The following is a 27,853-nucleotide window of genomic DNA, read 5'->3' as shown; positions in this document are numbered from 1 at the left end:
TCTCTGTGGATTTGTATCCCTCTCGCGCCCCACAGGGGAAATGAACTTGAAGGCGTGGGGAGTGTAGGGGGCTGTGGGGGAGGGAGTGGCTGGGGGGCGGGGGGTGGAGAGCAGAGGTAGTAGAAATCATTTATTTTAAAAAAGAGCCCTACACGTAAAAATAAATGTAAAAATGCAGATTTTCATTAAAGGAAAAAGTTTTTCAAATCCGGGGCGGGGGCAGCCTTCTTTTGGCCTGGGTGTTTTTTTGGGGAGGAGGGGAAAAGGGAATAAATTCAGCACGGGGTAACTGGGCATTATCGGGCAGCTTGAGGGACGAGGGCGAGGGGAACAGTCGGTCTCATTTCACAATTGAGTCTCACAGCCTTTTAAAAAGAATCTCTATTCCCCTTCTTTTCAAAGCATTTAAAAAATGGGGGGGTCTGTTAAACATTTATTTGCGCTACTTGTTTTTTTTAAATCACCCTGTGGGGTTCACTAAAGCCCCCCCAACGCCAGAGCCCAGACTGCCTGCCACTCCGGCCCCGTGACAGAGGCCTGGGATCAGCCCCTGTGCCTGAAAGGACTGGCCAGAGGAACACCCGATATTGGAGCTCCGGCCTCAACATCACCGAGCTGGCAATGAGGAATGGAAGATCAGGCCAGCAGAGGCCCACAGGTAAGTGCTTAAAGGGGACGGGGGAGGGGAGGGCGATTGGGGTTAACTGGGAGGGTAAGCGATCGGGTCGGGAGGGAGGGTAGCGGTGGGCAGGGATCGGAGAGGGCAGAAGTTGGGATAAGTTGGGCAGGAGTGGTACCGATTGGGGGGGAATACTGTTACCTGGGATGGCAGGAATGATGTATGAAGAGAGATTGGGTCGATTAGGCTTATACTCGCTAGAGTTTAGAAGAATGAGAGGGGATCTCATTGAAACTTATAAAATTCTAACAGGACTGGACAGACTAGATGCAGGAAGGATGTTCCCGATGGCGGGGGAGTCCAGAACCAGGGGTCACAGTCTAAGGATAAGGGGTAAGCCATTTAGGACAGAGATGAGGAGGAATTTCTTCACCCAGAGAGTGGTGAATCTGTGGAATTCTCTACCACAGAAGGTAGTTGAGGCCAATTCATTAAATATATTCAAGAAGGAGTTGGATATATTTCTTAAGACTAAAGGGATCAAGGGATATGGGGAGAAAGCAGGGACAGGGTACTGAATTTGGATGATCAGCCATGATCTCATTGAATGGCGGAGCAGGCTCGAGGGGCCGAATGGCCTACTCCTGCTCCTATCTTCTATGTTTCTGTGTCATGTTTCTATGAATGGAGCTGGTTGATGGCGGGGGTGGGGGGGGCGGTGGCGAGGTGCCGATCAGTGGCGGGGAGGTGCTGGTCGGTGGTTCCAAGCAGCGGCCTATGTGCTTTGAACATGAGCTCAGGAGGAACTTGCCTTGTTGGCTGCAGCCTAGCAAGCGGCAGGTTAGCCTGGTTTTCCTGACTGCCGCTGGCCCAGGCTGCCTCAGGGAAAGCCGATATTGCAGAAGGGTTCTCAGTCAGGCGCGGGCCATGGATGCCTATTTTTTGCCCAACAAATATAGCGGGCAGCGGACTTCCAGCTTGTAATACATGTGCGCCTCGTGTCCGCCACAGTGGAGGCTTAGGAGCCCATTCAGTGCCAGAATATCAGGCGTTGCGCGGCAGAATTTCTAGACCAGGATGTCAGGAATGTGCAAAACAGCTGCCTAGTGACGATTTCCTTCTCCCCACTCAGTGGCCATGGGCCCGACCGCCACTCGCTACTGAAGGATGGCAGCCTTGTCCAGTAGGGTCGACAGCTCTGGCTGGAGGCATTCTTGGAGGTTTGATGGTGTGACATGCTGACCACATGACATCTGATCACACGACATCTGATCATGTGGCATCTACAAATGTTATTGCATTTACCATATAGAGGTCGGGTATTTTTTGCTCGCGGTTTCGCAACAGCAGTTGTTGTGCACCAAGTTCCCAGAACCAGGGATCCCCCCGTGAGCAGCGTAAGAGGGGAGGGCGAGGGCGGGGGAGAGGGGAGAGTGAGGGTGGGGGGAGAGGGGAGAGTGAGGGTGGGGGGAGAGGGGAGAGCGAGGGTGGAGGGAGAGGGGAGGGGGGAGAGTGAGGGTGGGGGAGGGGAGAGCGAGGGTGGAGAGAACGGAGAGCGAGGGTGGGGAGAGGGGAGAGTGAAGAGGGGGAGAGGGGAGAGTGAGGGCGGGGGAGAGGGGAGAGCGAGGAGGGGGAGAGGGGACAGTGAGGGTGAGGGCAGAGGGGAGAGCGAGGAGGGGGAGAGGGGAGAGTGAGGAGCGGGAGAGGGGAGAGTGAGGGTGGGGGGAGAGGGGAGAGCGAGGGTGGGGAGAGGGGAGAGCGAGGAGGGGGAGAGGGGAGAGTGAGGAGGGGGAGAGGGGAGAGTGAGGGTGGGGGGAGAGGGGAGAGCGAGGGTGGGGGAGGGTAGAGCGAGGAGGGGGAGAGGGGAGAGCGAGGAGGGGAGAGGGGAGAGTGAGGGTGGGGGAAGAGGGGAGAGCGAGGGTGGGGGGAGAGGGGAGAGCGAGGAGGGGGAGAGGGCGAGTGAGGGCAGGGGTAGAGGGGAGAGTGAGGGTGGAGGGAGAGGGGAGAGCGAGGGTGGGGGAGAGGGGAGAGCGAGGGTGGGGGAGAGGGGAGAGCGAGGGTGGGAGGAGAGGGGAGAGCGAGGGTGGAGGGAGAGGGGAGAGCGAGGGCGGGGGATAGGGGAGAGCGAGGGAGGGGGAGAGGGGAGAGCGAGGGCGGGGGAGAGGGGAGAGTGAGGGCGGGGGAGAGGGGAGAGCGAGGGCGGGGGATAGGGGAGAGCGAGGGTGGGGGAGAGGGGAGAGCGAGGGTGGAGGGAGAGGGGAGAGCGAGGGAGGGGGAGAGGGGAGAGCGAGGGCGGGGGAGAGGGGGAGAGCGAGGGCGGGGGGAGAGGGGAGAGCGAGGGCGGGGGAGAGGGGAGAGCGAGGGCGGGAGAGAGGGGAGAGCGAGGGTGGGGGGAGAGGGGAGAGCGAGGGTGGAGGGAGAGGGGAGAGCGAGGGCGGGGGATAGGGGAGAGCGAGGGCGGTGGGAGAGGGGAGAGCGAGGGCGGGGGATAGGGGAGAGCGAGGGTGGGGGAGAGGTGAGAGCGAGGGCGGGGGGAGAGGGGAGAGCGAGGGTGGAGGGAGAGGGGAGAGCGAGGGCGGGGGATAGGGGAGAGCGAGGGCGGAGGGAGAGGGGAGAGCGAGGGTGGAGGGAGAGGGGAGAGCGAGGGCGGGGGATAGGGGAGAGCGAGGGTGGAGGGAGAGGGGAGAGCGAGGGCGGGGGATAGGGGAGAGCGAGGGCGGAGGGAGAGGGGAGAGCGAGGGTGGAGGGAGAGGGGAGAGCGAGGGTGGAGGGAGAGGGGGAGAGCGAGGGTGGGGGGAGAGGGGAGAGCGAGGGTGGGGGAGAGGGGAGAGCGAGGGCGGGGGAGAGGGGAGAGCAAGGGTGGGGGGAGAGGGCAGAGGGAGGGTGGGGGGAGAGGGAAGAGTGAGGGTGGGGAAGAGGGGAGAGCGAGGGCGGAGGTAGAGGGGGAGAGCGAGGGTGGGGAAGAGGGGAGAGCGAGGGCGGGGGGAGAGGGGAGAGCGAGGGTGGAGGGAGAGGGGAGAGCGAGGGTGGGGAAGAGGGGAGAGCGAGGGCGGAGGTAGAGGGGAGAGCGAGGGTGGGGAAGAGGGGAGAGCGAGGGCGAAGGGAGAGCGAGGGTGGAGGGATGGGGAGAGCGAGGGTGGAGGGAGAGGGGAGAGCGAGGGTGGAGGGAGAGGGGAGAGTGAGGGTGGAGGGAGAGGGCAGAGTGAGGGTGGAGGGAGAGGGGAGAGCGAGGGTGGAGGGAGAGGGGAGAGCGAGGGTGGAGGGAGAGGGGAGAGCGAGGGTGGAGGGATGGGGAGCATGAGGGTGGAGGGAGAGGGGAGAGCGAGGGTGGAGGGAGAGGGGAGAGCGAGGGTGGAGGGAGAGGGGAGAGCGAGGGTGGGGGGAGAGGGGAGAGCGAGGGTGGGGGGAGAGGGGAGAGCGAGGGTGGGGGGAGAGGGGAGAGCGAGGGCGGGGGAGAGGGGAGAGCGAGGGTGGAGGGAGAGGGGAGAGCGAGGGTGGAGGGAGAGGGGAGAGCGAGGGTGGAGCGAGAGGGGAGAGCGAGGGTGGGGGGACTGGGGAGAGCGAGGGAGGGGGAGAGGGGAGAGGGAGGGTGGAGGGAGAGGGGAGAGCGAGGGTGGAGGGAGAGGGGAGAGCGAGGGTGGAGGGAGAGGGGAGAGCGAGGGTGGAGGGAGAGGGGAGAGCGAGGGTGAGGGGACTGGGGAGAGCGAGGGAGGGGGCGAGGGGAGAGGGAGGGTGGAGGGAGAGGGGAGAGCGAGGGTGGAGGGAGAGGGGAGAGCGAGGGTGGGGGGACTGGGGAGAGCGAGGGAGGGGGAGAGGGGAGAGCGAGGGTGGGGGAGAGGGGAGAGCGAGGGCGGGGGGAGAGGGGAGAGCGAGGGAGGGGGAGAGGGGAGAGCGAGGGTGGAGGGAGAGGGGAGAGCGAGGGTGGGGGAGGGGAGAGCGAGGGTGGGGAGAGGGGAGAGCGAGGGCGGTGGGAGAGGGGAGAGCGAGGGCGGGGGGAGAGGGGAGAGCGAGGGTGGGGGTGAGGGGAGAGCGAGGGTGGAGGGAGAGGGGGAGAGCGAGGGTGGGGGAGGGGAGAGCGAGGGTGGGGGGAGAGGGGAGAGCGAGGGTGGGAGAGGGGAGTGCGAGGGTGGGGGGAGAGGGGAGAGCGAGGGTGGGGGGAGAGGCGAGAGCGAGGGTGGGGGAGAGGGGAGAGCGAGGGTGGAGGGAGAGGGGAGAGCGTGGGTGGAGGGAGAGGGGAGAGCGAGGGTGGAGGGAGAGGGGCGAGCGAGGGTGGAGGGAGAGGGGGAGAGCGAGGGTGGGGGAGGGGAGAGCGAGGGTGGGGGGAGAGGGGGAGAGCGAGGGTGGAGGGAGAGGGGAGAGCGAGGGTGGAGGGAGAGGGGAGAGCGAGGGTGGAGGGAGAGGGGATAGCGAGGGTGGAGGGACTGGGGAGAGCGAGGGAGGGGGACTGGGGAGAGCGAGGGAGGGGGACTGGGGAGATCGAGGGTGGGGAAGAGGTGGAACCCCCGAATCCGGGAAACTCCCGGTCATTCCGGGAGTGTTGGAAACCCAAAATCAAGGGTCCCCTCCCTTCCCCTTCCCATTCCCCCACCCCCGGACATCTTTATTGGTGCATTCATTAAATGCTTCAGCTTACACAAGCGTGGAACTATAAGATGGAGATGTTAGATGGTCCTTTTCCCAGAGATTAGCTGACCGTTGGAACTAGTTGCTGGCTCGTAGATAAGAACAGGAGAAATAAGAGCAGGAGTCGGCCATTCGGCCCCTCGAGCCTGCTTCACCATTCAATAAGATCATGGCTGATCTTCAACCTCATCTCCACTTTCCCGCCTGATCTCCGTATCCCTTGATTCCCTTAATATCCAAAACTCTATCGATCTCTGCCTTGAATATACTCAACGACTGAGCCTCCACAGCCCTCTGGGGCAGAGAATTCCAAAGATTCACCACCCTCTGAGTGAAGAAATTCCTCCTCATCTCAGCCTTAAATGGCCGACCCCTTATTCTGAGACTGTGACCCCTGGTTCTAGACTCTCCAGCCAGGGGAAACATCCTCCCTGCATCCACCCCGGCAAGCCCTGTAAGAATTCTGGACTCTAGGGGAATCAATTGCGGAAAAGTGGAGTTGAGGTAGAAAATCAGCCATGATGTTATTGAACGGTGGAGCAGGCTCGAGGGACTCGATGGGCCGAATGGCCTACTCCTGCTCCTAATTTTGATGTTGTTATATTCTTAATTTTATCCGTGTCCATGAGATTAGCTTTCATTCTTCGGTGATTCGCTACACACCTTCCCGGCTGGGGCAGAGATCACATCACACAAGAGGTGGGTGCCAAGTCAAGTAACTCATGGCCGATGTGATCTCCAAGGCCGTGACATCCTTCCTAAAGTGTGCTGCCCAGAACTGGACTCAGTTATTCAGCTGAGGCCTAACCAGTGTTTTATAAAGGTGGAGCGTAACTTTGATTTTGTACTCTGTACCTCTATTTATGAAGCTGATTTTAAAAGCTTTTTAAAATTCAGCTTTATTGACTTTTCACAGGGAACATTTGCAGGGCTATGGGGAAAGAGAGGGCGGGAGTAGGACTAATTGGAGAGCACTGTCAAAGAGCCGTCACAGGTACGATGGTCCGAATGGCCTCCTTCTGTGCTGTGTCATTCTCTGACTTGTTTGCCACCTTCAAAGATTTAAGTATGTGCACTCCACAGGTCTCTCTATTGCTGCACCCAATTTAAAGTTGTACCATTTGGTTTAGGTTGCCTGCCCTCATTCTCCCTTCCAAAATGCAGCAGTTCACACTCCTCTGCGTAAAATGTTATCTGCCATTTACTGCACAAGCTCGTCGCAATGCCAATTCACAGTGAAATAGCACAAAGAGTTTCCAGTCCCAAAGACTGTCAGGCAGCTGACGATGAGGAGTGCAGCAAGTCAGAGACTCCGAGTTCAACATGAAAGAAAATCACTAAAGCCAGTAAACATATTTAACTGATCCAGATTAAAATGATAATGGAAAAACATTTGGCACAATGGGCCACACATCACTGGCAGTCAACTGTAATCCCACAAAGTAGCTGCTCGGTGGGAATTGATCCCAACTATAGAAAAGGAAGAGCTCAAAAATAGGCTGAAGGAGTCTGATCCATCTTTCCCCTTCCATCCTGAAATAAAGGGAGTGAAGATTGACACCACTGTGTTGGTCAATGAGATGGAGAGGCATGGGACTTCCAGCAGGGTTTATAACATACAGAGTCCATTTACTGAGAGTCTTTTTCTTAATTCCTGGGATCTGGGCGTCACTGACAAGGCCAGCATTTATTGCCCATCCCTAATTGCCTTTGAGAAGGTGGTGGTGAGCTGCCTTCTTGAACCGCTGCAGTCCGTGTGGTGAAGGTGCTCCCACAGTGCTGTTAGGGAGGGAGTTCCAGGATTTTGACCCAGCGGCGATGAAGGAATGGTATTGAGCTTCTTGAGTGTTGTTGGAGCTGCACTCATCTAGGCAAGTGGAGAGTATGCCATCACGCTCCTCACTTGTGCCTTGTAGATGGTGGAAAGACTTTGGGGAGTCAGGAGATGAGACACTCGCCGCAGAATACCCAGCCTCTGACCTGCTCTTGTTGCCACAGTATTTATGCGGCTGGTCCAGTTAAGATTCTGATCAATGGTGACCCTCAGGATGTTGATGGTGGGGGATTCGGCAATGGTAATGCCATGAAATGTCATGGGGAGGTGGTTATACACTCTCTTGCTGTAGATGGTCATTGCCTAGCACTTGTGTGGCGCGAATGTTACCTGCCACTTATCAGCCCAAGTCTGAATGTCATCCAGGTCTTGTTGCATGCGGGCATAGACTGCTTCATTATCTGAGGAGTTGTGAATGGCACTGAACACTGTGCAGTCATCAATGAACATCCCCATATCTGACCTTATGATGGAGGGAAGGTCATTGATGAAGCAGCTGAAGATGGTTGGGCCTAGGACACTGCCCTGAGGAGCTCCTGCAGCAATGTCCTGGGGCTGAGATGATTGGCCTCCAACAACCACAACCATCTTCCTTTGTGCTAGGTATGACACCAACCAGTGGAGAATTTTCCCCCTAATTCCCATTGACTTCAGTTTTACTAGGGCTCCTTGATGCCACACTCGGTCAAATGCTGCCTTGATGTCAAGGGCAGTCACTCTCACCTCACCTCTGGAATTAAGCTCTTTTGTCCATGTTTGGACCAAGGCTGTAATGAGGTCTGGAGCCGATTGGTCCTGACGGAACCCAAACTGGGCATCAGTGAGCAGGTTATCGGTGAGTGAGTGCCGCTTGATAGCACTGTCGATGACACCTTCCATCACTTTGCTGATGATTGCGAGTAGACTGATGGGGCATTAATTGGCCGGATTGGATTTGTCCTGCTTTTTGTCGACAGGACATACCTGGGCAGTTTTCCACATTGTCGGATAGATGCCAGTATTGTAGCTGTATTGGAACAGCTTGGCTAGAGGCGCGGCTAGTTCTGGAGCACAAGTCTTCAGCACGATAGCCAGGATGTTGTCGGGGCCTATAGCCTTTGCTGTATCCAGTGTGCTCAGCCATTTCTTAATATCACGTGGAGTGAATCGAATTTGCTGAAAATTGGCTTCTGTGATGGTGGGGACCTCAGGAGGAGGCTGATATGGATCATCCACTCGGCACTTCTGGTTGAAGATGGTTGTAAGCGTTCAGCCTTGTCTTTTGCACTCACGTGCTGGGCTCCACCATCATTGAGGATGGGGATGTTCATGGAGCCTCCACCTCCTGTTGGTTGTTTAATGGTCCACCACCATTCACGACTGGATGTGGCAGGACTGCAGAGCTTTGATCTGATCCGTTGATTGTGGGATCACTTAGCTCTGTCTATAACATGCTGCTTCCACTGTTTAGCATGCATGTAGTCCTGTGTTGTAGCTTCCCCAGTGTAATGTATATAGCTTTAAGGGGGGAACTATCTTTTACAGCTCATGTATACTGCAGTACCGGCAGTGACCACACCTGTATATAGCACTGAGTAGTAATCTGTACAGATCAGTTCCAGTGTGAGCCACGTTTAGTAAACACCTGTTGTACCGTTCTCCTGCAGTCTGTGTCTTATTATACACGGACACATCATTGGCGACAAGGCAAGTTCGAACCTACCTGCAACTCTGCATCACCTCCCGGGGATTCATTCCTGGAGATCAGTGGATTGGAGGTCAAGGCCAGAGACTCGGGCGTCGACCACGGGCAACCGCCCAGTCATCCAGTAGAGACTCGAGAATTGCGGGGGAGGCTGTCGAGAGCCAGGCTTGGCTTTCCAGTCGAGGTGGTCCAGCGAAACGGGCTGGCAACAGGTAGTGCGCAGACCCTTCCCGGACAGCGGCGGGCTAAAGCCCGACCGAGCGGCACAGCAAAGGGCCGAGCAGTGTCGACGGGGGAGAGAGAGAGAGGGCAGAGCGCACAGGGCACAGCCGGTGTTCAGGGGCTGAGCAGCGTCGAAGAGAGGGAGAGAGAGACGCACAGAAACCCGCGAGGCGCCGCCATTGCCACAAGGACCGCCGAGAGCGGCGTTGGTAGCAGCGCAGGAGAAGTGCGCGAAACCTACAGGGCGCCGCCATTGCCATGAGAACAGCCAGGAGCGGCGTTGGCAGCAGCGGGGGAGGAAGGAAAGCGCGGGAGATGCCATTTTAAGCCATTGGGAGACACCATTTTAAACCACACCCAAAATGCCGAAGAGTGGCAGTATCACCGCATTTGACAATGAAGTCGAAGATTGGACTACATATGTCGAACGAATAGAGGTATACTGCAAGGCAAATGAGGTGTCAGATGACAAGAAAGCGTCGGTATTGTTAAATTTAATGGGTGCAAAGACGTATGGTTTATTACAAAATCTAGTAACCCCAACGAAGCCAATGGAAAAGAGTTTTGAAGACATAGTAACGATACTACAGGAACATTTAAGTCCCACACCGCTGCTGATAGCAGAAAGATTCAAGTTTCACAAACGGAACCAGCATAAGGATGAAAGCAATGCTGATTATTTAACAGAACTGCGCAAACTATCGAAACACTGCCAGTTTGGAGCGGGACTGGCAGATACCTTAAGGGACAAGTTTGTGTGTGGGCTTCAAAGTGAAGGAACCCAGAAACGGCTTTTATCTGAAAAGGACCTTACGCTGGAAAAGGCTTTCAGCATTGCGGTATCATATGAAGCAGCAGCACGGGGCGCTGCAGAGATACAACAGAGACCGCAAGAATATGGCACAAACGAAATGTCATATGGAACAGAGAAGTGCTATCGCTGCGGCAGAACAACACACGACCAGAATGATTGCTGGTTCAAAGACAAAGTGTGCAGACAGTGTGGAAAAGTAGGACACATAGCACGAGTCTGCAGGTCGGGAAAGAAAACCAGCAATAAGAAACCTACCAAAGGAAAGTACAAGAAGGTACATAAGATGACGGAGAATAGTTCAGACGAACAAAAGAGTGATAACGACTCCGAAAGCAGGGAACTGAGTTGTCTGAAACTACATAATGTGATCACAATGGAGGATCACCGAACCATTTGGGTCACTCTCAAGATAGCAGGAGTCCAGGTAAAGATGGAATTGGACACAGGATCAGCCTAACAGTCATAAACCGACGGGACTATGAGCGGCTATTCTCACACATACCCTTGAGAGACACAAAAATTATTTTGAAGACGTACACGGGGCAAAAAGTCTACCCCAAAGGAAAAATAAGGGTGACCGTTATATATAACGGTAAGGAAACACCAAAACTAGACCTGTATGTATTGCAAGATGGAGGACCACCATTACTGGGATGTGAATGGATCCGGAAAATACAACTGGATTGGCATTCCATACAGGCACTGACTGTGGCTGACAAAAAGGATGACGATGTCACACCTGGGCGACTGTCAAAGATCCTAACTGACGCGAAAGAAGTGTTCCAGCAAGGACTCGGAACACTAAAAGGCATAACAGCGACGATTAAAATTGAAGAAAACGCAAGCCCAAAATTTTTTAAGGCCAGACCGGTACCTTATGCAATCCGCCCATCCGTCGAAGCAGAGCTGGAGAGTCTGGAACGTTCAGGTGTACTGTCCAAGGTAGACTGGAGCGAGTGGGCTACTCCCATCGTCCCTGTGATGAAAAAGTCGTTGAGCAGCACGCCTGGGGAACCAAGGAAGGTTCGCATCTGTGGGGACTTTAAGGTAACAGTGAACCCGGTCCTTCACACCGTACAATATCCACTTCCGCGGATTGAAGATATTTTCGCCTCGCTATCTGGAGGGAAATGCTTCACTAAGGTTGATCTGGTCCAGGCGTATCTGCAAACGGAGGTAGAAGAAGCATCAAAAAAATACCTCACAATCAATACCCATAAAAGTCTCTACCAATACAACCGGCTGGTATTCGGGGTAGCATCAGCTCTGGCTATTTGGCAGAGGGCAATGGAACAAGTCCTGCAAGGGATCCCAGGGACCCAGTGTTATTTGGACGACATCCAGGACACAGGCGAAAATGACAGTGATCACCTTGCCAACCTGGAGCAGGTGCTCACTAGATTGCACGAATATGGGCTCCGAGCGAACCGCCCCAAATGCGAGTTTTTTAGAAAACAGATCTCGTATTGTGGCCACGTTATCGATAAAGAGGGGTTACATAAGTCCCCAGAGAAGATTGAGGCAGTAGTCAAGGCTCCAGCACCGGAAAATGTGTCACAACTGAGGTCGTTCCTCCGGCTGGTAATCTACTACCATAAGTTCTTGCCAAATTTGTCCTCAATACTACACCCACTGAACACCCTACTGCAAACTGGGGTGCCATGGAAGTGGAGTGACGAATGTAGACGAGTTTTCCAGAAGAACAAAACACTAATCACATCGAAAGAGGTATTGGCCCGTTACAACCCAGCATTACCAATTCGGTTGGCATGTGATGCGTCACCCTACGGTATTGGAGCGGTGCTGTCGCACAAATTCTCAGACGGCTCAGAGAGGCCAATAGCCTTTGCGTCACGATCACTAACCTCAGCCGAGCGTAACTACGCCCAGATTGACAGGGAGGCCCTCAGCCTAGTGTGGGGAGTGAAAACGTTCAATCACTATCTGCACGGGCAGAAATTCACCTTGCTGACTGATCACCAGCCTCTTGTCTCCATTTTTAATCCGAAGAAGGGCATTCCGATGATGACTGCGCAACGACTACAAAGATGGTCACTTTTTCTAGGGGCACACCACAATGAGATTGAATATAAGGGTACGAAACAGCATGGAAATGCTGATGGGCTATCACGCCTGCCACTGCCTACTGCGAAGGAAGCACCAGCAGTGGATCCTGTCGAAGTATTCCATTCGACTATAGTTGAACACCTACCGGTAACTAACGCTTGTATCGAAAAGGAAACCCGAAATGAACCGACACTGTCTTGGGTATATGATTTGACGGTGAAGGGATGGCCAGCACATGTCGACTCACTGTTGCCAGCATTCTCGACAAGGAGAGAACAGCTGTCAGTGTGCCGGGTGTTGTGTATGTACCTTTAAGGGAATAACTGGTCTTAGACTGCAGTACCGGCAGTGACCACCCCTGTATAAAAGGCCCTAGCAGGCTTCTGTATTTCAGTCTGGCGTTGCCTCCTGTTCAAGTAAAGTACATAGATACATAGAAGATAGGAGCAGGAGTAGGCCATTCGGCCCTTCGAGCCTGCTCCGCCATTCAATGAGATCATGGCTGATCATCCAAATTCAGTACCCGGTCCGTGCCTTCTCCCCATATCCCTTGATCCCTTTAGCCTTAAGAAATATATCCAACTCTTTCTTGAATATATTTAATGAACTGGCCTCCACCTCCCTCTGTGGCAGAGAATTCCACAGGTTCACCACTCTCTGGGTGAAGAAATTCCTCCTCATTTCAGTCCTAAATGGCTTACCCCTTATCCTTAGACTATGACCCCTGGTTCTGGACTCCCCGGCCATCAGAAACATCCTTCCTGCATCTAGTCTGTCCAGGCCTGACAGAATTTTATAGGTTTCGATGAGATCCCCTCTCAATCTTCTAAACTCCAGTGAGTATAAGCCCAATCGACCCAATCTCTCCTCATACGTCATTCCTGCCATCCCAGATATCAGCCTGGTGAATCTTCGCTGCACTCCTTCCATGGCAAGAACGTCCTTCCTCAGGTAAGGCGAACAAAACTGCACACAATACTCAAGGTGTGGTCTCACCAAGGCCCTGTACAACTGTAGCAAGACATCCTTGTTCTTGTACTCGAACCCTCTTGCTACGAAGGCCTTCTTAACCGCCTGCTGCACCTGCATGCTTACCTTCAGCGACTGGTGTACAAGAACACCCAGGTCTCTTTGCACTTCCCCTTCTCCCAAACTATTACCATTCAAATAATAATCTGCCTTCCTGTTTTTGCCACCAAAGTGGATAACCTCACCTTTATCCACATTATAGTGCATTTGCCATGTTTCTGCCCAATCACCCAACCTGTCCAAATCGTGCTGGAGTTTCACAACATCCTCCTCACAGCATACCCTCCCCCCCCCCAGCTTTGTGTCATCTGCAAATTTGGAGATATTACATCCAATTCCCTCATCCAGATCATTAATATATATTGTGAACAGCTGGGGTCCTAGGACCGATCCTTGCGGTACCCCACTAGTCACTGCCTGCCACTTGGAAAACGACCCGTTTATTCCAACTCTTTGCTTTCTGTCCGCCAACCAGTTCTCTATCCAAGTCAATACCTTGCCCCCAATCCCATGTGCCTTAATTTTGCACGCTAATCTCTTATGCGGGACCTTATCGAAAGCCTTCTGAAAGTCCAAATACACCACATCCACTGGTTCTCCCTTATCTATTTTACCAGTTACACCCTCAAAAAATTCCAGTAGATTAGTCAAGCATGATTTACCTTTTGTAAATCCATGTTGACTTTGTCCGATCCAGTCACTGCTTTCCAGGTGCTCTGCTATTACATCTTTTATAATGGACTCTAGAATTTTCCCCACTACCGATGTCAAGCTTACCGGTCTATAATTCCCTGCCTTTTCTCTACCACCTTTTTTGAATAGTGGGGTAACATTAGCTACCCGCCAATCCATGGGTACCGTTGCAGAGTCTATCGAGTTCTGGAAGATGACCAGCAATGCATCTACTATTTCTAGGGCCACTTCCTTAAGTACCCTGGGATGTAGATTATCAGGCCCTGGGGATTCATCGGCCTTCAGTCCCATCAATTTTCCTAACACCATTTCCCTACAAATACTGATTTCTTTCAGTTCCACCCTTTCATCAGACCCTATGTTCCCTGGCATCTCTGGGAGGTTATTTGTGTCCTCCTTTGTGAAGACAGAACCAAAATATGTATTCAGTTGGTCTGCCATTTCTTTGTTCCCCATTATAAATTCCCCCGATTCTGACTGCAAGGGACCTACGCTTGACTTCACCAATCTTTTTCTCTTCACATATCTATAAAAGCTTTTACAGTCAGTTTTTATGTTCTCTGCAAGCTTACTCTCATATTCTATTTTCCCTTTCTTAATTAATCCCTTTGTCCTCCTTTGTTGAATCCTAAACTGCTCCCAATCCTCAGGGTTATTGCTTTTTCTGGCCAATTTATATGCCCTCTCCTTGGACCTTATGCTATCCCTAATTTCCCTTGTTAGCCACGGTTGGGTCATCTTTTTTGTTTTATTTTTATGCCAAACTAGGATGAACAAATTCTGTAGTTCATCCATTCGGTCTTTGAATGTTTGCCATTGCCTATCCACCGTCAACCCTTTGAGTGCCATTCCCCAATCAATCCTACCCAACTCACTCCTCAGACCATCATAGTTTCCTTTATTTAAATTGAGGACCCTAGTCTCCGAGTCAACTACTTCATTCTCCATCTTAATGAAGAATTTGATCATATTATGATTGCTCCGACCCAAGGGGCCTCTTACAACAAGATTGCTAATTAATCCTTTCTCGTTACATAATACCCAGTCTAAGATGGCCTGATCTCTGGTTGGTTCCTCGACATATTGGTGCAGGAAACCATCCCGTAAACACTCCAGGAATTCCTCCTCCACAGTATTGTTACTCATTTGGTTGGCCCAATCTATATGTAGATTAAAGTCACCCATGATGACTGCTGTGCCCTTATTGCACGCTTCTTTAGTTTCTCTTTGAATGCCATCCCCAACCTCTGCCTTACTGTTTGGAGGTCTATAAACCACTCCCACTAACGTTTTTTTCCCCTTAGTATTTCTCAGTTCTACCCATACAGATTCCACCTCATCAGAGCTAATATCCTTCATTACAATTGTGTTAATCCCTTCTTTAACGGTAATGCTACCCCACCTCCCTTTCCTTTTTGCCTATCTTTCCTGAATATCGAATACCCCTGGATGTTGAGTTCCCAGTCCTGGCCTTCCTTGAGCCACGTTTCCGTAATCCCAACCAAATCGTATTTGTTTACTTCTATTTGCGCAGCCAATTCATCCACCTTATTACAAATGCTCCTTGCATTAAGACACAAAGCCTTCAGGCTTGTTTTTTTAACGCTCTTAGACCTATTAGAATTATTATTTACTGTGGCCATGTTTGATTTAAACCGTTGATTTCTCTGACTGCCACTTTTGTTTTTCTCCTTCCTATCTTTTGCTTTTATCCTTGTTTCCCTTTCCTCTGTCTCCCTTCTCAGGTTCCCAACCCGTTAAACTGTTCTCCCGAAGTCCGTGTATTATTGAGGCGTGGACTTTACAGTGGCGAAGAGTAAGTACGAACTCACCGGCAGTGTGGCAACATCTCACGGGGATCTCGCCCTGAGAGGAGGGTTCGGGAAGGTCGTAGTCTGAGCAATGGGCGTCGACCGAGGGCAACCGCCCAAAGAATTCATCGGTGTTCGGGGAATTGCGGGAGAGACTGTGGAGAGCTGTGCAGTTAAGGTGTTCCAGCAAGTCGTGCTGGTAGCAGGTAGCGCGCTGACCCTTCCGGACTGCGGCGGGCTCAAGCTCGATCGAGCGGCTCTACAAAACGGGCCGCGCAGCGTCACCGGGAAAAGAAAACAAGAGAGAGAGCGGGTGGAGCGCACAGGGCACGGTCGGTGCTCAAGAACAGGGCAGCGGAGAGAAACTGAATGGGGGGAAGGAAAGCGAGATGCGCTGAAGCTGCAGGTCGCCGCCATTACCCCGTAGAACACTAGGAGCAGCGTGGCAGCAAGGGGAAGAAGCAAAAGCGTGGGAGGCGCCATTTTATTCCATTGGGGAAGAAGCAAAAGCGCGGGAGGCGCCATTTTAAGTCACCCTAGATGCCGAAAAGTGGCAGTATCACTGCTTTCGACAACGAGGTAGAAGACTGGACCACGTATGTGGAAAGAATTGAAGTGTACTGCAAGGCAAATGAGGTGGCCGATGGAAAGAGGGCGTCGGTATTATTAAATCTGATGGGTGCGAGTGCGTACAGCCTATTGCAGAATTTAATTACCCCAGCTAAACCAATGGAGAAAAGTTTTGAGGGGATTGTTCATATCTTACAGGAACACCTAAGCCCTACACCACTGCTGATAGCAGAAAGATTCAAGTTCCATAAAAGAAACCAGCACAAAGATGAGAGCAATGCTGACTATCTTACGGAACTACGCAAGTTATCGAAGCACTGCCAGTTCAGAGCAGGACTGGCAGACATCTTACGGGATAAGTTTGTCTGCGGGCTCCAGAGTGAAGGAACCCAGAAACGATTACTTTCAAAAAAGGACCTGACGTTAGAACAGGCTTTCAGCATGGCAGTATCCTACGAAGCAGCAGCACGGGGAGCTGCGGAAATACTCGAGAAAGGCGTTATCCAGTCAGGATCAGGAAGCCTCCTCAAAGACTGAACTTATAAATGAATATTTCAGTCGATGTATATAGTACCGAGAAAATTGTAATTGTAATTAGTTATTATTTAGTTGTTAAATGAATGTTATGTACTGTTTATCTAAAAGGGGAGGAATTGTTGTGTATGTACCTTTAAGGGAATAACTGGTCTTAGACTGCAGTACCGGCAGTGACCACCCCTGTATAAAAGGCCCTAGCAGGCTTCTGTATTTCAGTCTGATGGTGCCTCCTGTTCAAGTAAAGTACCTGTTAAACTGTTCTCCCGAAGTCCGTGTATTATTGAGGCGCGGACTTTACACCGGGGGACCTTGATGTGTGGATCCCGAGTGGTAATTCCACCCAAGTTAAGGGATAGAGTGCTCAATGAGCTTCATGAGGGTCATCTGGGAGGGGTATAAATGAAAAGCCTAACCAGGGCTTATGTGTGGTGGCTGGGAATCGATAAACAAATCGAGGACCTGACTAAGAGCTGCTCAAGATGCCAGAAAGTCCAAAATGCACCACCACAGGCCCCTCTACACCCATGGGAGTGGCCCTCATCTCCATGGCAATGGGTGCATATTGATTTTGCTGGTCCATTCATGGACTCAATGTTTTTAATAGCCGTGGATGCGCACTCGAAATGGCCTGAGGTCATCAAAATGTCCTCCACCACCATGGAGAAAACTATTGCAGTCCTACGGACCATTTTTGCCAGGAATGGCTTGCTAGAACAGATTTGCCCCGACAACGGACCACAGTTTGTGTCCGAAGAGTTCCGGAGGTTCTTGAAAAAGAATGGGGTAAGGCATTACACATCCGCCCCGTATCATCCAGCCACAAATGGATTGGCTGAGAGGTTCGTACAAACCTTTAAGAAGGCAATAAAGGCTATGTACAATGACAACATTCTGCTGCAGCACAAGGTGGACAATTTCCTGTTCGCCTACCGGAATGCGACACATGCAGTCACCAACCAGGCCCCAGCCATGATGTTCTTTAACCGAAGGTTAAGATCTCGCCTGGATTTGCTCAGACCAAACGTACGAAGAGATGTTGAGAGTAAGCAATTCCAGCACATCCATGAGAAGCCAACAAGGAGCTTCAATGTAGGGCAACCAGTCTTGGCCCGCAACTACCGAACAGAAAAATGGCAGAAAAATGGCAACGATAAGCACACGGCAGGGCCCACTAATGTACACAGTGGACGTTGGGGAGAGCATCGTGAGACGCCATGCTGACCAGATCCTAGAGTCACAGGAACAAGTCAACCCCATGCCTCGCCCATACGTACCTGGTGATGAACCCGACGTACAGGTCGCATCTACCCCAGTAACAGTAACATCGGAAGCTGATGAACCAACCGACGACAGGGGGCCAGAATCGCCTCCGCACCAAGAGCAAGACACTCGGGAAAGGCGCTATCCAGAAAGGATCAGGAAGCCTCCCCAAAGACTGAATATATAAATAGACTATTTTCAGCTAATGTTGCATGTTAAAAGTGTTAATTGTAATTAGTTTGATAGTTAATTGTTAAATGAGTGTTATGGTACGGTCAATCTAAAAGGGGAGGAATTGTAATGTATATACCTTTAAGGGGGGAACTATCTTTTACAGCTCATGTATACTGCAGTACCGGCAGTGACCACACCTGTATATAGCACTGAGTAGTAATCTGTACAGATCAGTTCCAGTGTGAGCCACGTTTAGTAAACACCTGTTGTACCGTTCTCCTGCAGTCTGTGTCTTATTATACACGGACACAACACCCAGGCAGGCATCTCATTTTTAGGTAATCCTGGTGCTGCACCTGGCATGCTCTTCTACACTCTTCATTGAACCAGGGTTGGTCCCCTGGCTTGATGGTAATGGTAGAGTGAGGGATATGCCGGGCCATGAGATTACAGATTGTGGTGGGATATAATTCTGCTGCTGCTGATGGCCCACAGCGCCTCATGGATGCCCAGTTTTGAGCTGCTAGATCTGTTCTGAATCTATCCCATTTAGCACACAACATGATGGAGGGAATCCTCAGTGTGAAGATGGGACTTCGTCTCCACAAGAACTGTGTGGTGGTCACTGCTATCATGGCCAGATGCATCTGCGACAGGTAGATTGTTGAGGATGAGGTCAAGTAGGTTTTTCCCTCGTGTTGGTTCACTCACCACCTGTCACAGGCCCAGACTGGCAGCTGTGTCCTTCAGGACTCGGACAGTAGTGGTGCTACCGAGCCACTCTTGGTGATGGACATTGAAGTCCCCCACCCAGAGTACATTCTGTGCTTCTTCCAAGTGGTGTTCAACATGGCGGAGTATTTATTCATCAGCTGAGAGAGGGTGGTAGGTGGTAATCAGCAGGAGGTTTCCTTTCCCATGCTTGACCTAAAGCCATGAGGCTTCATGGGGTCCGGACTCAATGCTCAGGGCTCCCAGGGCCACTCCCTCCCGACTGTATAGCACTGTGCCCCCACCGCTGGTAGGTCTGTCCTGCCGGTGGGAGATGTTAGTGAGGAGGACTTTGCAGTGTTGACTGGGCTTGGGTCTTTGTCATGTCCGGTGCCTAGGTCGATGCCGGGTGGTCCGTCTGATTTTATTCTTAGTATACTTCTTTGTAGCGGTTTGTTACAACTGAGTGGCTTGCTCGGCCATTTCAGAGGGCAGTTAAGAGTCAACCACATTGCTCATATAGACGGCAAATTTCCTTCCCTAAATGACATTAGTGAACCAGGTGGGTTTTTATGACAACCCGGTAGTTTAACCATTACTAGCCTTTTATTCCAGATTTACTTAATTAACTGAAATTAAATTCCCCAGTTGCCATGTTGGGATTTGAACTCATGTACTAGATCAGATGATTAGTCCAGGCCTCTGGATTACTAGTCCAGTAACATAACCGCTATGCTACCGTTCCCCTATTTACTCAAACTCTATTTACTCAGAGTCTATTTAAACAGAGCCTGTACGAACTACAGCAAACAGAACTCATGAACAAAACTACAGCAACGTCTCCCGATAAAAGCAGGATTATTTCTCCAGCAAAATGCAGTGAGTGGAGGATAGTTACAGGATACCAGCAGCGTGTGACTGACGGGGGAGTTACCCAATCATCTCCATTCTGGCCGTGACATGCAGTGTCACAGTATACAGCCCAAAAAGCTAAGCTCATCAAGGGGAAGGATGTCAGTGCGTGGGAATGGAACACATTATTATGAGCACTGCCAGTGCAGGGGCAGCATTGTAGATACAGTATTGTAGGTGCAGAGTAAAGCGCCCTCTATGTTACTCAGGCAATGAGTCTCACCCCCAAAAAGAAAAAAAGACTTACATTTCTACAGCGCCTTTCATGATCACCAGACGTCGCAAAGCGCTTCACAGCCAATGAAGTACTTTTTGAAGTGTGGTTACTGTTGTAATGCAGGGAACACGGTAGCCAACTCGTGCACAGCAGGCTCCCACAAACAGAATTGTGATAATGACCAGATAATCTGTTTTAGTGATATTGATTGAGAGTTAAATATTGGCCAGGACACCGGGGAGAACTCCCCTGCTCTCCTTACATAGAAACATAGAAGATAGGAGCAGGAGTAGGCCATTCAGCCCCTCGAGCCTGCTCCGCCATTCAATGCGATCATGGCTGATCATCCAAATTCAGTATCCGGTCCCTGCTTTCTCCCCATACCCCTTGATCCCTTTAGCCTTAAGAAATATATCTAACTCCTTCTTGAATATATTTAATGAATTGGCCTCAACTGCCTTCTGTGGTAGAGAATTCCACAGGTTCACCACTCTCTGGGTGAAGAAATCCCTCCTCATCTCTGTTCTAAATGGCCTACCCCTTATCCTTAGACTGTGTCCCCTGGTTCTGGACTCCCCGACCATCGGGAACATCCTTCCTGCATCTAGTCTGTCCAGTTCTGTCAGAATTTTATAAGTTTCAATGAGATCCCCTCTCATTCTTCTAAACTCTAGCGAGTATAAGCCCAATCGACCCAATCTCTCCTCATACATCATTCCTGCCATCCCAGGTATCAGTCTGGTGAATCTTTGCTGCACTCCTTCCATGGCAAGAACATCCTTCCTCAGATAAGGCGACCAAAACTGCACACAATACTCAAGATGTGGTCTCACCAAGGCCCTGTACAGCTGCAGCAAGACATCCTTGTTCCTGTACTCAAACCCTCTCGCTACGAAGGCCAACATACCATTTGCCTTCTTAACCGCCTGCTTACCTTCAGCAACTGGTGCACAAGGACACCCAGGTCTCGTTGCACTTCCCCTTCTCCCAACCTATTGCCATTCAGATAATAATCTGCCTTCAAAATAGTACCGTGGGATCTTTTATGTCCACCTGAGAGAGCAGACGGGGCCTCGGTTTAATGTCTCATCTGAAAGACGGCACCTCCGACAGTGCAGCACTCCCTCAGTACTGCACTGGAGTGTCAGCCTAGATTGTTGTGCTCAGGTTTCTGGAGTGGGGCTTGAACCCATGACCTTATAACCCGGAGGCGAGGGTGCTGCCCACTTTTTTTAATATATATTATTTATTGAACATTAAGAACATTTACAACATTGTGATCATTCCATTGTATCATTCAAATCCATCTGTCGCTCTGCACAGCCATTCCGCCACCACATTTTAACATCAAAACCTGAAGTTTAATTTGTCTCCTGTAACATATATTAATCGATTGTACTTTAAAAATTGATCGTAAAATACTATCTTTAAATTCCTTTCTGAATAAAACATCCACAGAGCCTTATAATGATCTTTTAGCTTACATTTAAAATACTCTTTTAGCTTTATTCTCCTCTCCTTTAAAAACAGAGCATTCCTTCTTTGCACAATCACGAATCTAGCCAAACTGAACATTAAATTAATTGCCGCTCCGCTAGACTCGGGCAGATTCTCCTGCAATCCCCATTTCAAAACAGAGTCCCACGGGATTCCCATTCTCGCTCTTCGGTCCCCACCCATCAAAAAAACCTCACACAACTGTCGAACATAGTACTTAAAGTCATTTAACTGTGGACATAACACCAGTAAATGGGACAGAGTCTCATCCCGTGTCCCACACACTGGGCAAGATGCCTCCTCCACTCGCCCAATCTGTCATGGTAAAAATCCGGTTATGAGCCATTTTGAAATCCAGTTCAATCCACTCTGGACATTTAAAATTTGCCCACACTCCCTTCCAAATCCTGTTGAAGTCCAGCTGTGGGTATATACTCTGCCAAAACTCCTGACCAGCAGGTGTCTTGAATCTCCATTCTCTGAATACCTCATAGAAATCTTGTGTATTAGTTGTCAGATTGGACCAACTCTCCCCCTTTCTCCAGCAGAAAGCTTGGAAAAGCGGGACGCATTTTAATTCCTTGGGAGATTTCCGCATTTCTTTTTTTCATTCCAATCCTGTGGCGTTGCCCTCACAATTGTCTCATACATGATCATGCTGCAGACCAACATTCACCGGTAGCTAGACTGATACGACGCAAATTCGTCTCAGAAAAGACACATAACCAGCAGACAGAGCCAACTTTCAACCCCGCAGTTTGGGCAGATTTAAACTCAGATCCCGATGGTGAAAGCTTAGTATCGAACACACTTCAATCAGTTCTTAATGATAGCTTTACTGAGCCCCACACTGTGAGGGAGTTGGATTAACATCAGTATAGATACAATCAGTAACACAGGGCGCTGGGGGGAGAGGGGTTACTGAGTGACAGTGTGAGGGAGCTGGATTAACATCAGTAGAGATACAATCAGTAACACAGGGCGCTGGGGGAGAGGGGTTACTGAGTGACAGTGTGAGGGAGCTGGATTAACATCAGTAGAGATACAGTCAGTAACACAGGGCGCTGGGGGAGAGGGGTTACTGAGTGACAGTGTGAGGGAGCTGGATTAACATCAGTAGAGATACAGTCAGTAACACAGGGCGCTGGGGGAGAGGGGTTACTGAGTGACAGTGTGAGGGAGCTGGATTAACATCAGTAGAGATACAATCAGTAACACAGGGCGCTGGGGGAGAGGGGTTACTGAGTGACAGTGTGAGGGAGCTGGATTAACATCAGTAGAGATACAGTCAGTAACACAGGGCGCTGGGGGAGAGGGGTTACTGAGTGACAGTGTGAGGGAGCTGGATTAACATCAGTAGAGATACAGTCAGTAACACAGGGCGCTGGGGGAGAGGGGTTACTGAGTGACAGTGTGAGGGAGCTGGATTAACATCAGTAGAGATACAATCAGTAACACAGGGCGCTGGGGGGAGAGGGGTTACTGAGCGACAGTGTGAGGGAGCTGGATTAACATCATTAGGGATACAGTCAGTAACACAGGGCGCTGGGGGAGAGGGGTTACTGAGCGACAGTGTGAGGGAGCTGGATTAACATCAGTAGAGATACAGTCAGTAACACAGGGCGCTGGGGGGAGAGGGGTTACTGAGTGACAGTGTGAGGGAGCTGGATTAACATCAGTAGAGATACAGTCAGTAACACAGGGCGCTGGGGGGAGTGGTTACTGAGTGACAGTGTGAGGGATCTAGATTAACATCAGTAGAGATACGGTCAGTGAAAGAGGGCGCTGAGAGAGGGTTTACTGAGTGACAGTGTGAGGGAGCTGGATTAACATCAGTCGAGATACAGTCAGTGACACAGGGCGCTGGGGGAGAGGGGTTACTGAGTGACAGTGTGAGGTAGCTGGATTAACATCAGTAGAGATACGATCAGTGACACGGCGCGGGGGAGAGGGGTTACTGAGTGACAGTGTGAGGGAGCTGGAATAACATCAATTGAGATACAGTTAGTAACACAGGGCGCTGGGGGAGAGGGGTTACTGAGTGACAGTGTGAGGGAGCTGGATTAACATCAGTAGAGATACGATCAGTAACACAGGGTGCTGGGGGAGAGGGGTTACTGAGTGACAGTGTGAGGTAGCTGGATTAACATCAGTAGAGATACGATCAGTGACACGGCGCGGGGGAGAGGGGTTACTGAGTGACAGTGTGAGGGAGCTGGAATAACATCAATTGAGATACAGTTAGTAACACAGGGCGCTGGGGGAGAGGGGTTACTGAGTGACAGTGTGAGGTAGCTGGATTAACATCAGTAGAGATACGATCAGTGACACGGCGCGGGGGAGAGGGGTTACTGAGTGACAGTGTGAGGGAGCTGGAATAACATCAATTGAGATACAGTTAGTAACACAGGGCGCTGGGGGAGAGGGGTTACTGAGTGACAGTGTGAGGGAGCTGGATTAACATCAGTAGAGATACGATCAGTAACACAGGGCGCTGGGGGAGAGTTCTATTTTTATTCGTTTTATGGGATGTGGGCGTCGCTGGCAAGGCCAGCATTTATTGCCTATCGCTAATTGCCCTTGAGAAGATGGTGGTGAGCCACCTTCTTGAATCGCTGCAGTCCGTGTGGTGAAGGCACTCCCGCAGTGCTGTTAGGGAGGGAGTTCCAGGATTTTGACCCAGTGACGATGAAGGATCAGCGATATACTTCTAAGTCAGGGTGGTGTGTGACTTGGAGGGGAACTTGGAGGTGGTGGTGTTCCCATGAGCCTGATGTTGATGGTGGGTGATTCGGCGATGGTAATACCATTGAATGTCAAGGGGCAGTGTTTAGACTCTCGCTTGTTGGAGATAGTCATTGCCTGGCACTTCTGTGGCGTGAATATTACTTGCCACTTATCAGCCCAAGCCTGAACATCGTCCAGGTCTTGTTGCATGCGGGCATGGACTGCTTCATTATCTGAAGAGTTGTGAATGGAACTGAACACTGTGCAGTCATCAGCGAACATCCCTATTTCTGACCTTATGTTGGAGGGAAGGTCATTGATGAAGCAGCTGAAGATGGTTGGGCCTAGGACACCGCCCTGAGGAACCCGTGCAGCGATGTCCTGGGGCTGTGATGAGTGACCTTCAATCACCACAACTATCTTCCTCTGTGCTAGGTATGACTCCAGCCAGTAGAGTTTCCCCCGCCGATTCCCACTTGTTGTGTATGTAATAGGTATGTTACTTTAAACCTATGGCCAGGGCAGCACTACTTTGTAGGGCGCAGTGATACCGTAGTACCACTCCTGGCCATAGGGGTATAAATAGTACTGTGGGTACTGATCTCCCCTCAGTTCCCGCCTGTTGGTATTAAGTAAAGACCTATGTTGAATCTTCCAAGCTGTCTCTTCATTATTGGATTAAGTATACATACTTTATACTGGCGACGAGTAAGGTTCGAACTCACCAGTACACGGTGCAACAAAGGAACGGCAGCAATACGGAGAGAGAAGGAGAGAGGCTTCTTACCAGCCAGCCTGCAGAGTCCAGCGTCGACCGAAGGAGGCCGCCCAGCACTCCGGGTTCGGGAGGAGCGGCAGCAACGGAGCGAGAGAGAGAGGTTTCCAGCGGCGGCTGCGGCAGCTGAGAGAAGAGGCTGAACGGGCGCTCCAGCCACGGGGCAAAAGTCCACCCAGGGCCAGGTAAACTGAAATCCTTCTCGGGGAACGGGAGCTGCAAGGGCCAGAACAGGCAGGCGATCTGGGGAACAAACGGAGCCACGAGGACTAGCAAACCACGAGAGGGGAAGGTCGTTGTTAATAGCAGCGGTGGCAATAACGGGAGCTGCAAGGGCCAAAAATAATGAAGCTGGAGAGAGGTTGTTAGCAGCAGCAGGAGAAAAGGCGGGAAAAACGCCATCTAGTGGACAAAGGGGAAAAGTTTTTTCTCTTCAGCAGTTTAAAATAAAAAAAAACAAAAACGCCATCTAGTGGAGAAAGGCGGGAAAAGCTCTTCAGCAGTTTAAAATGTCTAAAGAAGGCTGGTTGTCAGAATTTGTTGAGGACACAGAAGAGTGGGATGCCTATGTCGAAAGGCATGAACTTTATTGCATAGTACACAAGGTGAAAGATGACGAAAAGGCAGCAACCTTATTAAATTTTATGGGGGCAAAAACATACGGTCTGCTGAGGAATCTTCTTACTCCAGAAAAGCCAGCAGACAAAACGTATGCCCAAATTGTTGATATGTTAAGGGAACATTTAAACCCTAAGCCACCATTTATAGCGGAAAGGTACCGCTTCTACAGACGCGACCAAAGGAATGATGAGTCGCAGGCAGCCTATTTGGCTGAGCTCAGAAGGTTGTCCAAACATTGCCAGTTTGGAGCCTTTTTGGCGGACGCGATCAGAGACAGATTTGTCTGTGGCATGTTAAATGAGAGTACACGAAAACGGTTGCTAGCCAAGAAACAGCTCAGCCTAGATCACGCGATTGAAATAGCATCGGTCCATGAAGCAGCAGCACAGGGTGCTGCTCAAATGCGACAAAACACAACCTGCTATGACACCCATGAGGTGACATTTCACAAAGGTAAATGCTACCGTTGTGGCAAAACCACCCACGACCAAAGTAATTGTTGGTTTCGTGATAAAATATGCCGGCAGTGTGGGAAAAAGGGGCATATAGCGAAAGTTTGTCGGTCGGGTACGAAACCCAATAGTGGGGGCAGTCTGAGCAGTACCAAGGCAAGGACAAAAATACATAAGATGTCTGACAGTAGCTCAGACGAGTCACAGGAAGGCACAAAAGCAGAGCCTAAAGGTCTGGGATGTCTCAAGTTATATGGTGTAGACAAAACGGAGGACCACAGCACAATGTGGGTTAAAATGAAGGTAGCAGGCGTCGAAGTTAATATGGAGCTGGACACGGGTTCAGCCCTATCAGTAATTAATGAACAAGATTATAACAGGCTGTTCAAACGCATTCCCTTAAAGGATACGGAAATTAAATTAAAAACATATACGGGACAAAAAGTTTACCCGAAGGGAAAAATGCAAGTAACAGTTAAATACAACGGCAGAAAAGTGCCAGGACTTTATTTATACGTCCTACCAAATGGTGGACCACCACTTTTGGGTAGGGAATGGATAAGAAAAATCCATTTCGACTGGAAGTCGATACACGAGTTAAAAGTAGAGACCACCAAGGATGATACAACCATTACAAGCAGGCTGTCGAAAATATTGGCAAAAACACCAGAGGTGTACCAACAAGGGCTGGGGACCTTAAAGGACATTAGAGCAAAAATAACTATTGCTCAAGACGCAAACCCCAAGTTTTGTAAGGCCAGACCGGTGCCTTACGCCATTCGGCCAGCTGTGGAAGCAGAACTGTATGCCTTAGAGAGTGCAGGTGTCCTTACAAAGATTGAGTGGAGTGAGTGGGCCATGCCCATCATCCCAGTTATAAAGAAATCTGCAAATAACACACCGGGGGAACCAAAGAAGGTTCGCATTTGCGGGGATTTTAAGATAACTATTAACCCAGTCCTGCACACGGTACAGCTGCCGCGGATAGAGGACATATTCGCATCATTAGCTGGGGGTAGACACTTTACGAAGATTGACCTTTGTCAAGCTTATTTACAGATGGAGGTGGAACAGGACTCGAAAAAGCTCCTAACGATTAACACACACAAGGGATTGTACCAGCACAATCGCCTGGTATTTGGTGTGGCGTCCGCCCCGGCAATATGGCAGAGGACCATGGAACAGGTCCTACAGGGCATTCCAGGAACGCAGTGCTACCTGGATGACATCCTGGTGACAGGACAAACGGATAACGACCACCTCGCTAACCTGGAGCGAGTACTTCTGCGGTTACAACAATACGGACTCAGGGCGAACAAGCAGAAATGTGAGTTTTTCCAGGAACGTATCTCATACTGTGGTCACATTATAGATAAGGAAGGCCTGCATAAGTCCCCGGAAAAGATCGAGGCAGTAGTGAAGGCCCCGCTCCCTGAGAATGTATCTCAGTTACGATCATTCTTAGGCCTTATAAACTATTACCATAAGTTCCTCCCGAACTTATCGTCCATTTTACATCCACTAAATTCCTTGCTGCAAAAGGGAGTCTCCTGGAATTGGGACGAAGCGTGTGAGGCTGCGTTTAAAAAGGGTAAACAACTCATTACATCAAAGGAAGTGCTCGCACACTTTGGCCCAAAAATGCCAATGAGGTTGGCATGTGACGCCTCCCCGTACGGTATAGGGGCAGTGTTGTCACACAAATTTCCCAACGGGACGGAGAGGCCAATAGCATTTGCCTCAAGGTCGTTAACTACAGCCGAAAGAAACTATGCGCAAATCGACAGGGAGGCACTCAGTCTGGTGTGGGGTGTAAAAAAATTCCACCACTACCTGCATGGGCAACGTTTCACACTACTGACGGATCATCAACCGTTGGTGTCGATATTTAATCCAACAAAAGGGGTGCCCCTGATGACGGCCCAAAGGCTACAGAGATGGTCACTGTTCTTAGGAGCACACCAGTACCTTATCGAATATAAGGGTACCAAACAGCATGGCAAT

At 50.8% G+C, this 27,853-nt stretch overlaps 1 protein-coding gene across 1 annotated transcript; it reads left to right on the top strand.

The window, feature by feature from the left end:
* Positions 1 to 117: 117 nt before the first annotated feature.
* LOC147120858 (uncharacterized) lies at positions 118 to 18,199 on the top strand. Its single transcript, XM_085979208.1, has 3 exons — positions 118 to 658; positions 15,331 to 15,401; positions 16,165 to 18,199. The coding sequence occupies exons 1-3, from the start codon at positions 622 to 624 to the stop codon at positions 16,501 to 16,503; spliced, it is 447 nt and encodes a 148-aa protein (XP_085835334.1). The 5' UTR covers positions 118 to 621; the 3' UTR covers positions 16,504 to 18,199.
* Positions 18,200 to 27,853: the final 9,654 nt, after the last annotated feature.

This window comes from Somniosus microcephalus, chromosome 3 (genome assembly GCF_052327205.1).
Source record: "Somniosus microcephalus isolate GS21.2 chromosome 3, FLI_Smic_1.0, whole genome shotgun sequence".
NCBI classification, from domain to species: domain Eukaryota; kingdom Metazoa; phylum Chordata; class Chondrichthyes; order Squaliformes; family Somniosidae; genus Somniosus; species Somniosus microcephalus.
This window is presented reverse-complemented; position numbering and strand designations above follow the sequence as displayed.

Excerpts from the sequence above, each read along its gene's own strand:
- LOC147120858 (XM_085979208.1), top strand. The coding sequence starts at position 622 with ATGAGGAATGGAAGATCAGGCCAGCAGAGGCCCACAG. Across the intron at positions 659-15,330 it reads AGGCCAGCAGAGGCCCACAG|GTTCCCAACCCGTTAAACTG; the intron begins GTAAGTGCTTAA and ends CTCCCTTCTCAG. Across the intron at positions 15,402-16,164 it reads GGACTTTACAGTGGCGAAGA|GAACACCTAAGCCCTACACC; the intron begins GTAAGTACGAAC and ends CATATCTTACAG.